Here is a 15,931-nt window from a genome sequence, read left to right on the forward strand (position 1 = left end):
GGGACCAGGTTAGCTAGTTTGGATTGAAATCCTGCAAACACAACCTATATGTCCTATAATGTTTTTTTAAATATCAAGCTCGTTGTTTATGAATCCCTTCACTTTGACACGATTGCCAAACTTTAAAAAAAATATTTTAAAAACTTGTAGAAAAGATCTTTTAGAGTGAAAGGCTTAAACAACGTGCTCAGAACAGTGTATTAGATTTCCTTTGGGAAATTTTCGGTAAAGACAAAATAAGTTAATACATGGTACAACAAAAGAATGCAAGTACATAGCCGAACATAACAAAAACACTCTCAGAAACGACAAACTGTTTGGTGACTTCAATTTAATCTTAATACGGTTTTAATCAGTGTCTTGGTATACAGGATAAAGAAAAAACACCAACAGTAAAGAGAGAGAGAGAGAGAATAGAGAGATAGAGGGAAAGAAAAAGGAAATTCCTCCCTAGCTCCCTCCAAAGGAAAAAATGAATACGGCATATTTCGTTTACAATATTAAAACTTATGAAAAAATACTCATTGCGTATAATTGTCTAGACGAATGATGAGGACTAAGGTTAATTTTATGCAAGCATTTTCAGACTAGTCGTCTGATTCCAAAAGAGGATTAGGAAGTTGACAAATTTTTCATTTTCGATATTTCAACAATATTTTCTTGAAAATGACCCGAAAAAGGGCCGATGTGACATGGAAAAGGTAAGATCTGACCATCAAGAGGTCACATCGGACCAGTTCCGGGTCAATACGACCCAAGAGTCTAAAGGGTGAACCACGTGAACAAACTACTATCCCGGATGTGGATCCATCTAGGAGCTTTGTCTCGTGATTAGTGTCACTTTGGAGGAGTGGGGGGGGGGGTGGTGTTAAAAGTGAGAGGAGCAGTCAACATGAGCCGTTAAGAGCCGTTTAAGATTGGAGTTCCTCAAGGATCCATCGAGTCACCGCAGTTGGCCTGAACCAAGATGCTGGCTAATCGCTAGTATCACTGTCTGCACTGTCATCAGTACTAGGGAGCGGGAGCGGGAGTGGGAGCGGCGGTCGTTACCTCTGCTGAATCAGAATCAGATTCAGCAGAAGATGATGAAGAAGCTGAAGAAGCAGAAGATTCAGATGAAGATGATCGCTTCTCACGTGGATGCATGACATCCTTGACTGCCTTAGACAGACGAGAGCCTGAGGAAACGAACATAAAACATCAAAACACATAATACATTTAGCATAAATTATTATCATTATTATTATCATCATCACTATTCTTACTTTTTTAGGGAAAAAAATGTCCCTAAAAAAGTAAGAATAGTGATGATGATAATAATAATAATAATGATAATAATAATGACACTCATAATAATAACAATGATAATATTGATAATAATAATAACGATAATGATAATAAAAATAATAATGACACTCATAATAATGATAATAATAATAATAATGTTGATAATCATAATATTAACGATAATGATATTTTGGAAAAATTTTTTCGGCATTATTCCTATGTGTTTAAGATTGGATGCTCGATCTGTAATGTAATCACAAGTCAGAAAAATTGTAACCAGTGGGATTGGAACCTGCCATCTACTGCCTGCCGTGCAGCGACTCAGCCAGCATGCTGTTCTGGTTCACTTCCAAGTTACGATGAACTGGAATACAAATACACTCTATCCTCTTCTTTCTGACTCATTAATGTGCAAATGCAGTCCGCCGTGGACAATAGATAGTAAATAAATAAAGAGGCTTTAATAGGAGAAATAATAATTTGTAAACAAATTTTCTGCATTACTCATATGTGTTTAAGTATCTTTGGTACTCCAAGGCTTCGGGGGGGGGGGCTCGACTATAACAATTGTTTACAAATGCGCAATCGCGTCGAAAAAGGGTATTACGAGTGGATTAAAATGAGAGGAGGGTATAACACACGACTAACAAAAAACTAAATCCGTATTTCATTCAGCACCGTAATGACTCTGAGATTTTGAGGGGAACATACAATGTCTTAATAGCTGCGAGCGAGCGAAGCGATGAAGCAAACATTTGGATCGTTTTAATTACGAAAATAAAATATTTAGAAAATAGTATTTCACCCATTCCCTTTCCTTACTCTTTCCTTTTCTGGTCGTGAGAGTTTTTTTAGGGGCATGGCCATCAAGACCCCCCCCCCCATGTACCCACAAGCCATACACTCTAAAAAAAGATTGAGGTAACAAGTTACACAGTATTGGGTAGAAGGGGAACATGCACGTTTGCTGGATAATATTTGGCAAAATGAATGTTTTCAGGGTAAATTTCAACGCAACATTTCGTAAAAATTACAAAGTACAATGTATTTGGTACTTAACCCTGCAAACATTGGGTAAACTGGTTACAGAGTGTATATTAGTAGCTAAAAAAGGTATCTTTTGATAGAGTGAAAGCATACGAATGCATAGACTATAGTCAATTGGAGTTGTGTCCAGGGTAAATTGATAAGGGGTTGGAGACCAAGATCAAAGCTTCTTGATACTATCGAATGATAAGGTCCCTTCCCCCTCCCAAAACGCATGCGCAATTAAGCTGTAAATAAATTATGTAAATCGTTGCTACTATGAGGAAAATGATAAGAACTAAATACAAGGCGTATGTGGGTTTGTTTGAGCATGGGGGGGGGGGGTGGTTCACATCTTGAAACTAAAGTTTGGAAAATCAGCTGTTGAAAGCAGAAGAAGGGGTACACATTTAATTTTGCTTGCCAGTGTCGGAACTCCTCTGCCTCAGCGGGAGAGGGCACCTACGCTTTTATAATTGTGGTGTAAAATAATATAATAACAATATAATACTCAACATTTATAACGCGCTTTTCCCAAATGGCCCAAAGTTCTCACAATTTCAGTTAACATATTTATACTTTTATTAAACAAACAAAAATCAGAATGACATGAAGGCCTTTAGAACAAGAGAGTTTTGAAGGGACTTCTTAAAGGACTTGATTGTTGGGGATTTACTTATTACAAGAGGGAGTTTGTTCCATTCCATTGAGGATGCAACGGTGAATGTCCTGTCTCCAGTCTGTTTTCTTTTAGTTGGATATGTTATTTTTAGTGGGTCTTCAGAGGATCTAGTTCTTCTACCTGGAACATAAATTTCTAAACAATCAGACAAGTATTTTGGGCTTGGTTATAGAGTGATTTGTATACAAGGAGAAGTAACTTAAAGATAATTCTTTGTCTTATCGGGAGCAAATGTAAATTATAGAACATGGGTTCAGGATGTGTGTCACGGCGGACTTCAAAAATAATATTATAATAATAAAAAAATACACATAAAAAAACAACAATTAAAATTAACGCGACAAACGATCGTCGTCTTGAAGTGAATAAAAATGAAATGCTTACGGCGTGCTTCCGACTGCTCTGTGGTTAACAAGAGACAGAGAGATACGAAGAGAATAACAGAAAGCTGGAATGTCTTCATCTGTTGAAGGAATATTAGATAAATATAAATCAACAGCAATATGAATCAGATTTACAGACACTATTCAAAGGTATAGATTCAAGATTCATGAAGTTTATTTTCATTTCGATTACAAATATAAATCAAATACAAGATTCTGATTAAAATATACATAACTGGATTTCATTTCGATAAAACTATCAAAACATACAAGGGAAAAGAAAAGAAAATAAAAGGAATAGAAAAAAGAAGAAAAATAAGAAGAAAAGTAACGAAAATATTTCAGTATCAATTCAATTCAATTCTTTTATTTCATTTCCATTCAAAACATAAAACAAAGTAATATAAAACAATACAAATCAAGTACAATTTTACAGATGGGCATTCTTTCTTCGAAAAAAAAAACAGTATAATATAGAGCATGAATGGAAATAAATAACAAGAAAAGGGAAAAAAAGAAAAAAAAAGAAAAGAAAAGAAAAGGAAGGGAAAAAAAGAGAAGAAAAAAGGAATGGAAAAGGAAAAAAAAATATGAAAAGCTATTGAAAATGAACAAAAGCTGTGGCAAAAATAGTCAATCCTGACTGGTTGCCAACCAAGGAAAGAAGAAGAAGAAGACAATGGCCCGTATTCTGAAGTCGGGTTTAACTTAGACTCGGGTTTAAAGTTGTGGTTTAAGTATGGTGAGCCAATTGTCACATAAATCACTAACAGTAGAGACATCATACTTCAGCTCATTTGGCTCTTAAATCATTCATAATTGTATAGGAAGTCTAAAAAAATTATTGGCTTCACCATCGATGAATCAGGAAAGAGCACAGTAAACATAAGAAACATACAACTTAATAAAAAATTTGATACGTTTGGCTTCCCATACTTAAACCACAACTTTAAACCTGAGTTTAACTTAAACCCGACTTGAGAATATCAGTCCAAAGACTGAAATACGTGACTGCTTACCAATATGATCATAGAACATACACAGATTCAAGAAAAAATAAAATCATAAAATACAAATAAATGAAGGAAGGGGAAATACGACTAATAGAAAAATAGGAAAAAGGGGGTTGGTAGGGGGGGGGGGGGGTTAACAAGGACGCAAAAACAACAACTGACCATTAACACGAATCACACACACATAACTATCCCAAATCTCAGAGGGTCTCAATTAAAATTGTGAAATGCACACTGCCAAAGAGGAAAGGACACTGTTCTCATCATAAATCACAAAACTGATGAATACTATAGACAAGGAATATTTCATCAAAAAGCGCTTTGAAAATTCAAGAAATCGGCAAAATGGTGGTTAAAAAATGGGAATGACAATATGAAGCAAGATTGGTTTTTTTTTTTAAATTAGAAGATACCTATTGTGCTTTTACAAACATGATAATAAAGACCAATGATTGATTCCTAAGCAAATCAAGTTAGTGTGACGTTCCCGAACTCCCTCTACTATACTCCTTGAAAACACGAACAGCAAAAAGATCAGAAAAGAACACAATTTTCAAATAAAATGCTTTCAAAATGAATGACAAAAAAATCCCGATATGAAAATTTAGACTTCATTTATTTATTCATTACTTTTTCATAAAATACAAATTGTTCCATGACATGGCTCATAACATGCATTTCCCAATAAAAACAAAACAAAGCAACAAACAAAAAAAAAAAACAAGCAAACAAGCCCCAAAAAATGAACATTTAAAAAATTAACTTTTGATCGAAAGTGTCAATTTATTTTTGCCTATCAAGTTATTATCAAGAGAAAGGTAAAAAATATAAAGCAACCATGGCAACCTGAATATTGATAACAATTAAAGACGTTGAATAAATTTAAGAAATGACGCAGTGTTCTAAACAAGACACACTGTTCGCCTTCAGTCAAATCAAATAATATCAAATAAAAATCAAAAGTCATTATCTGAAAGTAGACAAAAAATTATCGAAAGTAGAAAAGACTTACGATGCTCGACGAGGTTAAACTTCTGGCGAATCAACCGAGAAAAGGAGAAGAACTGAATTCGCAATAAAGTAATGATGAATCTGACCAATTCTAGATATGTTGCCAGTATTTATACTCTCTACAAGACAATCAAAATTACAGAACAAATAAATGCTAAACCCAAATGAATTTAATTGATTTCAACTTTGTTCTGACAACGCTATGTAAAGAAGAAATTGTTTCTTTTTTACAAGGGGGGGGGGGGGGCTTATATAAAGTTAGCGTGAAGAGACTAGATTATTATTTTATTTATTGTGGTATCGTCATTATAATAGGAGAATACCTCAATCTTTAGTCAGCCAAATCTATAAGTGTTGATGACATTGCTTTTTCCCATTCGTAATAGATTATGACGACAGGAATCGACAATACACTTGACCTTGCTATAACTTTGTCATCGCAAAGACTGGAACTCTATTCAAAAGGATTACACAAAAGCTTTTTGATTAAAACAAAATTGAGTACAAATTATGTCGAGGACGAGACGGCCTTGACTCTTCTCATTTTTATTGGTCATTTCATTTTAATTAACCAAAAAAAAGGTGCAGAGGCGACTTTGTTTGTTTATTGATATCTATATGAAACAAGAAAAACAGAATTTATTGTCCGAATAATGACGCCCAATGAGAGCAAACAGCTTGTAAATTCTGTTTGATTTGACCATTTTGAAAACAAAAGGTGTACGCGCTCCGTTTCTTATGCGTAACCGATATCCGTGAAATCAGACTTTTATTACCAAAAAAATGCAAATAAACAAAGTCACGGGATAATTTGCTTCTCTTCTTCTTTACATCGTCATGGTGGCCATCACATCCTGTGAATTCATTGTTGCATGAATCCACAAGGTAACTGAATTGACGTAGGTAGGCAGGGGCTGATCCAGCCTTCGCCAACAAGGGGGGGGGGGGCGGAATTTTTTCAGCCCTATTTTCCCCGATCGGCCGTTCGAACATGATTTTTGTTTGTTTCTTTGAAGGGGTAGTCCTAATAGTATCTTCTTAGCTTTGATTCTTCTAAATACACATAAATATATAATATAATCCTTATGCGACCGCGAAGCTCGAGCAAATTTTTTTCTGAAATTTTATGTATTTTCCAAAAATTTGAAGATTCTAGGCAATGTTTATGCAACCAAATAATTACGCAAGCAGAAATTGTACGTTTTGAACTGATCGAAAAGGTAGGCCTACCTATTGCTTGCAGTTAGCCATGAAGACGTTACATATTTCAACAATCAAATAATACGAGCGCCAGGTGTGAGATGATTTTTTTGTTGACATTTTTACCTAAAGAATGGAAATTCTAAGCACTTTTCGTAACTTAAACAGTATAGGTATATAACTTAACAATTGATGCAAGAGCGAAGTGCGAGCGGAAAAAAATCGAGATTTAGACCTAAAAACGGGACACTATTCATATTTTGTAAATCATGAAAAGGATGAGTAATTATGGAAGCTTATAGAAGTGCCACCCAGATGTTGAGATAATTATCTTTTGAACATCTTTTAGAATAGATGATCAGATGACAAGATCCCGGATCTCATCATGTCGAAATCTTTAAGAAGAGATGATCAGATGACAAGATCCCGGATCTCATTGTGTCGACATCTTGTAGTCAGAATAGATGATCACATGACAAGATCCTGGATCTCATCATGTCGACATCTGTTAGAAGAGATGATCAAATGACAAGATCTTGGATCTTATCACGTTTACATCCCGTGGGAGAGATGATCAGATGGCAAGATCTTGAATCTCGTCATGTCTACATCCAGTGGAAGAGATGATCAGATGTCATGATCTTGTAACTCGTCATGTCTGCATCTTTAAGAAGAGATGGTCAGATGACAAGATCTCCGATCCATAATCATTTAATCTGATCATCTCTTCTAAAAGATGTCGACATGACGAGATCCGGGATCATCTGATCATCTCTTCTAAAAGATGTCGACATGATGAGATCCGGGATCTTGTCATCTGATCATCTATTTCACAAGATGTCGAGATGACGAGATCCGGGCCTCTCGGCCCCCTGGATCCGCCTATGAGTAGGACAGTTACAATGATAACCAAATGAACGAAGTATTTACTGCCAAATATAAATCCAAATTCCGAATGGCGAAGATTGAGATGGAAATTTGAAGGGACTGTGCTCAAATTCAAAACTGCGGAGAATTTTTCACACATTTTTCACATTGTGTTCGTCTACACTCTGGATTTTAAGGAATCGAAATCAATTCCCACTTTGGCAGGGTTGTGAAAAGTGAACAGCAAATCTAATTATAATATTATGTACTGCCTTTCAGGTCTGAAATTATGTAAATTTATATCCTTTAGCTTTAACTTCAATTCCACAAGTTTTAATTCTAATTCTAAATTGTTTGAAAAGATATTATACATTCACAACTGTATGTTCGTTGTTATCATTATTTTTCTTTTGCTTGTTTATTATTGATATGTATTTCAGCATTTTTATGTGGCGTGGAAAAAAAATAAATGAAATAAACCTTAAATCAAATCAAAATCATCTTAAACTGGTCTCAAACTACTGACGTTTTGGATCAGTGGCGTAACTACGGGGGGGGGGGGGGGCACGGGGGCACGTGACTTGTGTCCCCATCGACTGGCAAAAAACCCACAAAAAACATTAAAAGACGAGGGAACAGGGGAAAAGAGAAGAAAAGAGAAATGTGGTGGGGGAAGAAAAAAAAGTATTAAATTATGTTATATAACATAAGATATTTCAAGATAACTTTACAAAACATAATTTGGTTAGGGCATATGTGTTCATCATTCCTGATGCTCGCATTGTCCGTTTAAAGAGATAAATAATCCTGTTTTACTATAATATTCAGTTTTCAAGTAAAAAAAAACCGAAAATATTTCCTCACGCTTCAATTCATTGTTGTTTTATGTAGTGACATGTGCTTCTTTTTCATGACTTCTAAAAGTGATTGTCCCTTTTAAGGTCTGAATATAAAACATTTCCAGTCCGTGCTTACGTTCACATTAGTGCATTGGTAAGATAATGTCTGCTCTTCATGAGTTCTAAAAACTCCTTAAAATGTCACCTTTTCTTGTCTGAATGTCAACAATTTTCAGCTCGCTCTTAGGGCTACTATCATTTGGTTAGTGAAAGGTAATGTCTTAGTTTTTCCTTCAAGCAGGCCTTAGAATGCCCCTCTTCAGGGCTGAATTTCAAAAATTTTCAGCTCGAGCTTTGCGCTCGCAATATTTGACATGTGAGATGCATATCATATATGTTAACCATGATTACAATGACTGCAAAAAGTGTTTCATGTGTTTAAGATGTATTTCCAACAAAATCAGCAAGCGCATGACACTCGCATTACATGACTATGGTGAGATACATGCATGCATGCTTTTCATGAATTCCTTTGAAAAAGTCCATAAAATGTCTCTGTTAGGGGGTCAATTATACAAAAATTCATCTCGCGCTTGGCACTAGCGTTGCTTGTTTGGTGAGACAAGTACGTATCATGATTATAATGCCCCTATTTAGGTCTAAATATGAAAAAAAGCTCGCGATTTGTGCTCGCATTATTTGATCAGTAATATAGGCCTACATAACCGTTAAAGGCACATGCCTTAAAATCATGTCAATAAACTTGGGAACCGACTCAAAAAGATTCTGGTGCCCCCCCCCCATGTCATGACCCACGGAACGCCACTGATAAGGATTAATCATCATAAATGTTTGAAATTCAGAATGAGGTTGACAAAGTTTGAGCTGATATAATAGAGATATTTTTAAAAATTGTGCCATTAAACGGATATGTATCTCATTTATCAAATAATGCGAGCGCGAAGCGCGAGCTGAAACTTTTTGATATCAAACCTAAAAAGTTGACATTAACAAATTCATTTAATTATTATACGTACATGCCAGACTAAACAAATAATACGAGCACATAGCGCAATCTGAAAAATCTTTATTTATTGAACCCAAACAGGGATATTTAAGGAATATTTTAAAAATAATTCATGAAGAGTTTAAATGTATATTTCACAATCCCACCATATTGCTCATATTGCTAGAATTGCACCTTAACACATGGAGTACTTTTTGTAGTCATTGTAATCATGAACATGATATGTATCTCACTAACCAAATATTGCAAGCGCGAAGCGCAAGCTGAAAATTCTGAAATCTAGACCTGAAGAGGGGCATTCTAACGCTTGTTCTTTGGAATTCATAAATCGTCGGAATAATGAACTTCCGGAAAATTCTGTCATTCTGAATAACGCACCTTTCGAATAGTGAGCTGTTCTTACCAAAGTCACATCTCCCCTACTGCGCGGCGGCCTTACGGCGGGTTGAAAACAGTGGTTTTGTGGTTTTAATTCAAACAACCAATATTAATTTCGTATACAATAATCGTTAAAACGGCTGTTTTTGACTCGCCGTATGGCCGCCCTACAGGAGAAATGTGACCGATTCTACGGTTACACCAACGCAATCGAAATAATGTACTTTGATCGGTCTGGAGTCGGTTTCGTTTGCGTGACTATAACATACCCATACATTCGTAATTCCGAAGCTTCGTTATTCCGAAGGTTCGTAAGTCCGAAAACGAAATGAGAATCGTAATGCCGAAGGTTCGTTAGTCCAAAAATGAAGTGAGGTTCGTAATTCCGAAGGTTCGTTAATCCGAAAAAGAAATGAGGTTCGTAATTCCGAAGGTCCGTTAGTCCGAAAACTAAATGATTGACTAACCTTATTTGGTTTTCGGACTAACAAACCTTCGGAACAACGAACCTTATTTCGTTTTCGGACTAACGAACCTTTGGAACAACGAACCTCATTTCGTTTTCTGATTAACGAACCTTCGGAACAACGAACCTTATTTCGTTTTCGGATTATCGAACCTTCGGAATAACGCCACAAATGTTCCGATTAACGAACCATTTTTTTCGTTTTCGGATTAACGAACATCGACGTATAGGCAATTTATGTGTTTCGGAATTACGAACTTTCGGAATAAAGAACCTTCGGAATTACGAAGTGTAACCGTAAAATATGATATAAACAATGAGAAGTCATACTCAACTTAATAACGATACATGATAAGGTTTATTACAGAAGAAATATTGACACTTAACGATCGTATATATTCCACTTTTGAATGTACAAATTTCCTTATACAAATATCATTTTCATGTAATGAATTCAAATATAATATATATATTTTGTACATGTATCTGAATTTTTTTTATATACAAGTAAAGAATCATTTTAAAGAAATGTACGTTGTTGTGCAATCATTGAAAATTAGTTTACAGATATTATCACCATTAGTCAAACTTATCACTATCTCTTTATACAGATCTTTTTCCGTTTTAAAATTTTAGAAAATTATTATAAAGTTGTGATTTTGTTTGCGCTATCATTGATTGTGTTGACAAGTTAAAGTCTTAATTGAAGGGATTTCTGGTTTGGAAGTATCCTGATAAGGTAAATAGAACTAATGTTAACAAAGGGTAACTAAATTTCGATTTGACTCCACAATGGACGGTGGAGCTCATTGTAACCACGCTAATTTATCACTGAAAAGCTGAATGAATGAATGAATGAATACAATAATTCAACGACGAATTCCACTTGATGAATACATTCTCTTTTTCTTTGAAGACTTACAATTCAGGATTTACTATAATCCAGGCAAAAAGATATAAATATATTCTGGATTGTTTTCATTGTTGGGAGTAGGGGGGGGGGGGGCTACTTCTCACCACCAACATGACCAAAGTTCATTGACCTTACATGACCTTTGACCTTGATCATGTGACCTGAAATTCGAACAGCTTTAGATAAGATTTAACATTGCAATGAATGGGGATTTCCAAGGCTCCTGTTTTTAAAAATAGTTGTTAGGGTACCCGGCAGGATTACTTCGTTAAATGCACGAGTGCTGAAAGGCAGCTCGAGCTCAAGCCGGGTTAATAATAATGATAATAATAACAACGCGCCTCGGAATAGAATAATTCTAGATAGATGGCGCTATATAAATGCCTATTATCATTATTATTCTTATTACTATTATTATCATTATTATTGTTATAATTGTTATTATTATAATTAAGGTCCTTTTGAGCATTTGGGGGCTAAATTGCCCCCAGTCCCCACATTAGAAAATGAGCAAGCAGCTATCGCTACATATACATTTGACCCATGATTCCTTATATTAAGTAGAGACCCTTTTCCCCGTTTGTTTTTAATGACATATTTTGTTAAATCGGGGCTGTGAAAACCAAATATACGTTTTAAACATGATCATTTTTAGTGCAACACAAAGCCCACATTTCATTCTCCTCTATATTTTTTCCAAATTAGAAAAGAAAATCTTTGGATCATTCTCATTGTTGATTAGGGAAAATTAATCAATAGTATATTATAGTGATTTCAACACACTGGTGTGGTCCTAGTGCAGACGCCCACATATACTCGTTTAGTTTGTTGAAATCCAAGGAAGCCCCTCCCCCCTTCTGAAAAAACAGGCCGCTTAACGCCTGCTGAACATGTCCTTGGATGGTCGATTATTTGGCTTTTTCCCACAAATTCGAGATATTGACCATTATTGCGACATGATGGTCGTTATCTCGAATTTAAAGAGAAATATGAAATTTCCGATCAGACCTTGGTCTTAGTAAATATTTACCCATCGTATGAGATTTTGAGATAAAGCTAGGCGCCACAGCAATGTCAATGATGATGTAACAAATAAAAGGCGGAGCTTGGCAGTGCGCATGTGCAGGAAGGACAGACTGACGTTCCTATTTATCTATCAATGCTACTTAACACTTACATTTCATACGACTGACAATAAAGCAAAAAAAATGGCTAATCGTCTCTTGTTGTTAAGAACTTACAGGTTCGTCTATGGTTTACTTATCACGGAAATCTAATCTGTAGGATTTTGCAGCTAATTTGACAATTGTTTTTTAAGCCATCTTAACATTTTCGTTATTTTGTGGTTGCCAAATCAACGATTTGATTGTACTGACATAATTACTATGGATGAAAATTGACGACGTAACCTGCTACCGATTCAAATTTCAGAACCACTATACTATTTTATTCCAAAACGCATAAAACTATTTTATTTATCAGGTGTTGACTAACATACCAATGGTAAGATTGATAAGTGAGTGGTATTAATGATGAAATGGAGAAACTACATTTACAAAGCGATTTCTAACTGGTTCTTGCATACATAATAAATGACAAAAATACAGTGCGCCTTTCTCTACAAAATGACACTACTCTATTATATTATACAAGCGGGGTCGCATTTCATAAAGATTTTGTAAAACTTGCACGAATTTAAATCAACTGACTACCCATAGCTAAGCCACAACTTTTGGCCAGATTTGATTAAAACCAGACTTCTCTCTCACGGGAGAGGTTCAAAGTGTGGGCTCCTCTGGCTCTCAACCATTTTTAACTGTCCGGGTGGAGTACAAAAGATAGCTGTCTTCTTCATCAAAGAATTAGGAGAAAGCACATTAAACATAAGAAACCATGTGTACAAATTTTAACATTTTTGGCTTTCCATAATATTAGCACAGAGTTAGACCATGGTCTAAGTTCCACTGGTTAAGTGAAGGGAGAGTTTAGCAATTCATGAGTTTTATAGTACATGCGCCACCAACGTTCGTTTTCATGAGAGGTATGCTTTTACCGTGTTTGTCTCATTGATCAATATTTCTTAGAATGCAATTATACTTTTTTTACAAAATACACGAATAGAGAGTGAAAATATAAAAGTTAAAGAAATTTGAAAACTTAACAACGAATCCTTGACGCGGAGATGATCACGGACAAATAATCAGTAGAACAAAAAAGATGCAAACTCTAATGTTCAAATGAAGTTTGCAATTCTTCTACAAAATTAATAAACCCCGTGATTTGTGCGGGTTGATGGATACACATTGGTAAGCCAATGGCTCAGGATTGACGCGAATGAGTGACGTCACAAAAGGGACGCAACTTGCACACATGTCCGTGAATCTAGTATCATCACACAGATTAATGTCAGTCTGAGGTCAGAAGACCTTGACTTGGATCTGTTTTCGTATTAACCCTTGACATTTGCATGTATTCGGTGCTGTTCGTTCGCCCCGTTGGGTTCGGCCGTTGGGTGCGTCGACTTGCCGTACTCGTGATAGCAGTTGTGTCATTAGGACGTTGAGGGCAGCATGGACAGCTTGCGAAGGCGGTTCGAAATTCTCGTCGGAATTTAGCTAGCGGGAAAGCAAAAGATAATTATGTAATTACAGCAACGTGAATCAATACCATTACATGCTTTATAAAAAGAGAAAAACTCTAATCAATTTCAGCCCCAAAGGGAGAAAATTTTGACTTTTCGTGCCAAATGATTATAGCACAAAAAGTATTTTATGTGTTGTCAGAGGGAATGGGTGCCTGATACAAATTTACAAAACAAAGAACCGACGGCAGTCATGTGATCATTCAACAGTAGACGATATATTGTCTTTCGCATTTTATCAAAGACGGAACTGCAGCTCTAATTGATTTGTTTTGCTTGTTTTTTCTTTTTTATACAGATATCCTAAAAGTAGGCATCCTCTGTTAAAAGTAATACTTTTGCTTGAAAACAAACCAAACGTCAATAAGCAAAACTTTGTGAAACTCGCCGCATACTCTACGATCGGGCTAAAACTTGTTTTTGATATTTTACATTAAAAAAACGATAGTTCAAAGAGTTTTAAAGTCAGCAGAATGCTCGAAAAGCTAAAATAAAACTAATTTTTAGCTACAAGCCTCGTGGTCAAAGTTCACGTCGAATCGGCATCAGATTGTAGTCGGTGATGCTGTAATTGCGATCTGGACTAAACAAATGTCTTTCAACCTACATAGAAGGTCGAAATAGACAACAATTTCATTCAGTACTAAAACCACTATTCGGAACATGTGTCAGTTGGTATATTCATATTTCAAATGCTATCATATTTTTATTTCTAAATCGGATCGGAAAAGGATCGTGTAGATTATTATTGACAGGCGTTTTATCTCCAATTGTTGTCCTGCGGTGCGCTCCCGCAACCCTTCGGGATCCCCCCTTAACAACGCTTGTCTCGGAATGGTGGGTAAACGCATCCTCTTGACACAAGCAGGTGGAGGGGGGGGGGGGCAAAGGGTTGCGTTTGTGTGCCGCACAGGAACGCAACGGAACGCACCGCACCGGAACGCACAGCAACCCACTTGTTCACTGCTACCACCCTGCCTGTGGTGAATCTACAGGTAGGACTATGGCATGCCAATGTTGTACAGAGCACACACTTCAAAAAATCATTAAAATATCATTTTTGTGACCAAAACTACTAATTTTCATACAGTTGCAATTTATTTTTTATTAGTAACTTGGGAATAATTTTTGTATTCACCAGAGCGCTCAAAAACTTGAATTTTTGGCATATTTTTGTGTACGCCCTCTATTGGTAGAAAGTAATATGGCAAGAAAGATTTCATTTTTTGATCTCTATTTTTAATTAAGAAAAAAATGATTTAAAGAATCAAATTGAAATAAGAGCCAAGTAGTATGAATAATAGGTGTAATGAAAACTGTCAGTGTAAAAAAATCATGCATTTGCCCCAAAGAAAAAGAGAAAATAAGCCAAACATTGCCTCTCTTATTTTGATACACATGGAGATATAACTGAGAACAAGGTTATATTATAACCTTGTTCATTGAATGAGTGCAGCAACCCAACACTTCGATCCCGGGGGGGGGGCCACTTCCATTCACGAGTGGATACCATGCGCGACCATGGGGTCTCGAAAAGCACCCTAAACACGTAATTTCCATATTCTGAAAATGCACCCCTTAACAAGTATTGGCGGGTGAAACCCTACCCTTAACAAGTATTGGAAACAAAACGATACTCTTGGCAAATATTCCCTGAAATGAACCCCTAAACAAGTACAGGAATGTTTTATTGTTACGGGTCCTTCGGTCGTCGGCTTTACCTTACTTTGGTTTAGCGCGACCCCACCTTCTACACCTCGCGCAAATAGGACTCTAAACACGTAGTTTTGGGGCAAAAAGGACATCCTTTATAAACATTTTAAGTTTATTTTATCATCCCCGCAAATTCGACCCTAAACACGTAATTTTCCTAGCGAAATAGATACCCTTTTTTCATTATTTTCGTGTTTTTGACACCCTTATCACGTTACGTACGTAACGTGCCCTATCGTGAAAAGGACATCCTTTTTACGTGTTTTTTTGGTCGCGCATGGTATCCACTCGTCAATGTAAGTGGCCCCCCGGGACTTCGATATAAGCCTTGATAGGCATACTCACCACTTAAGAAGTTATAGATGATGGGATTGACTGTGCTGTTGATATACACTAGAAAATGAGCGACCGTGAAAGGAAGGGTGATCTTGATTCGGTCCCCGGGATTCGGTTTGAGGTTCTTAGAAAATACTTGCATGTATCTA

General features: G+C 36.0%; 1 protein-coding gene and 1 long non-coding RNA gene across 2 annotated transcripts in view; both read right to left on the reverse strand.

Annotated features, from left to right (window-relative positions):
- Positions 1–318: 318 nt before the first annotated feature.
- Positions 319–5,566, reverse strand: LOC121420868. Its single transcript, XR_005970860.1, has 3 exons — positions 5,404–5,566; positions 3,380–3,458; positions 319–1,178 (listed from the first exon to the last, which is right to left on the reverse strand). It is a non-coding gene; the product is annotated as an uncharacterized LOC121420868 (long non-coding RNA).
- Positions 5,567–13,478: 7,912 nt separating this feature from the next.
- Positions 13,479–15,931, reverse strand: part of LOC121420482 (orexin receptor type 2-like) — a 15,838-nt gene continuing 13,385 nt past the window's right edge. The window contains exons 6-7 of the mRNA XM_041615135.1: positions 15,792–15,928; positions 13,479–13,707 (exon numbers count right to left, since the gene is read on the reverse strand). Of these exons, the coding sequence (XP_041471069.1) occupies positions 13,499–13,707; positions 15,792–15,928 (346 nt within the window). The 3' untranslated portion in view covers positions 13,479–13,498. The remainder of the gene's footprint in view (positions 13,708–15,791; positions 15,929–15,931) is intronic.

Source organism: Lytechinus variegatus, chromosome 8 (genome assembly GCF_018143015.1).
Source record: "Lytechinus variegatus isolate NC3 chromosome 8, Lvar_3.0, whole genome shotgun sequence".
NCBI lineage: Eukaryota > Metazoa > Echinodermata > Echinoidea > Temnopleuroida > Toxopneustidae > Lytechinus > Lytechinus variegatus.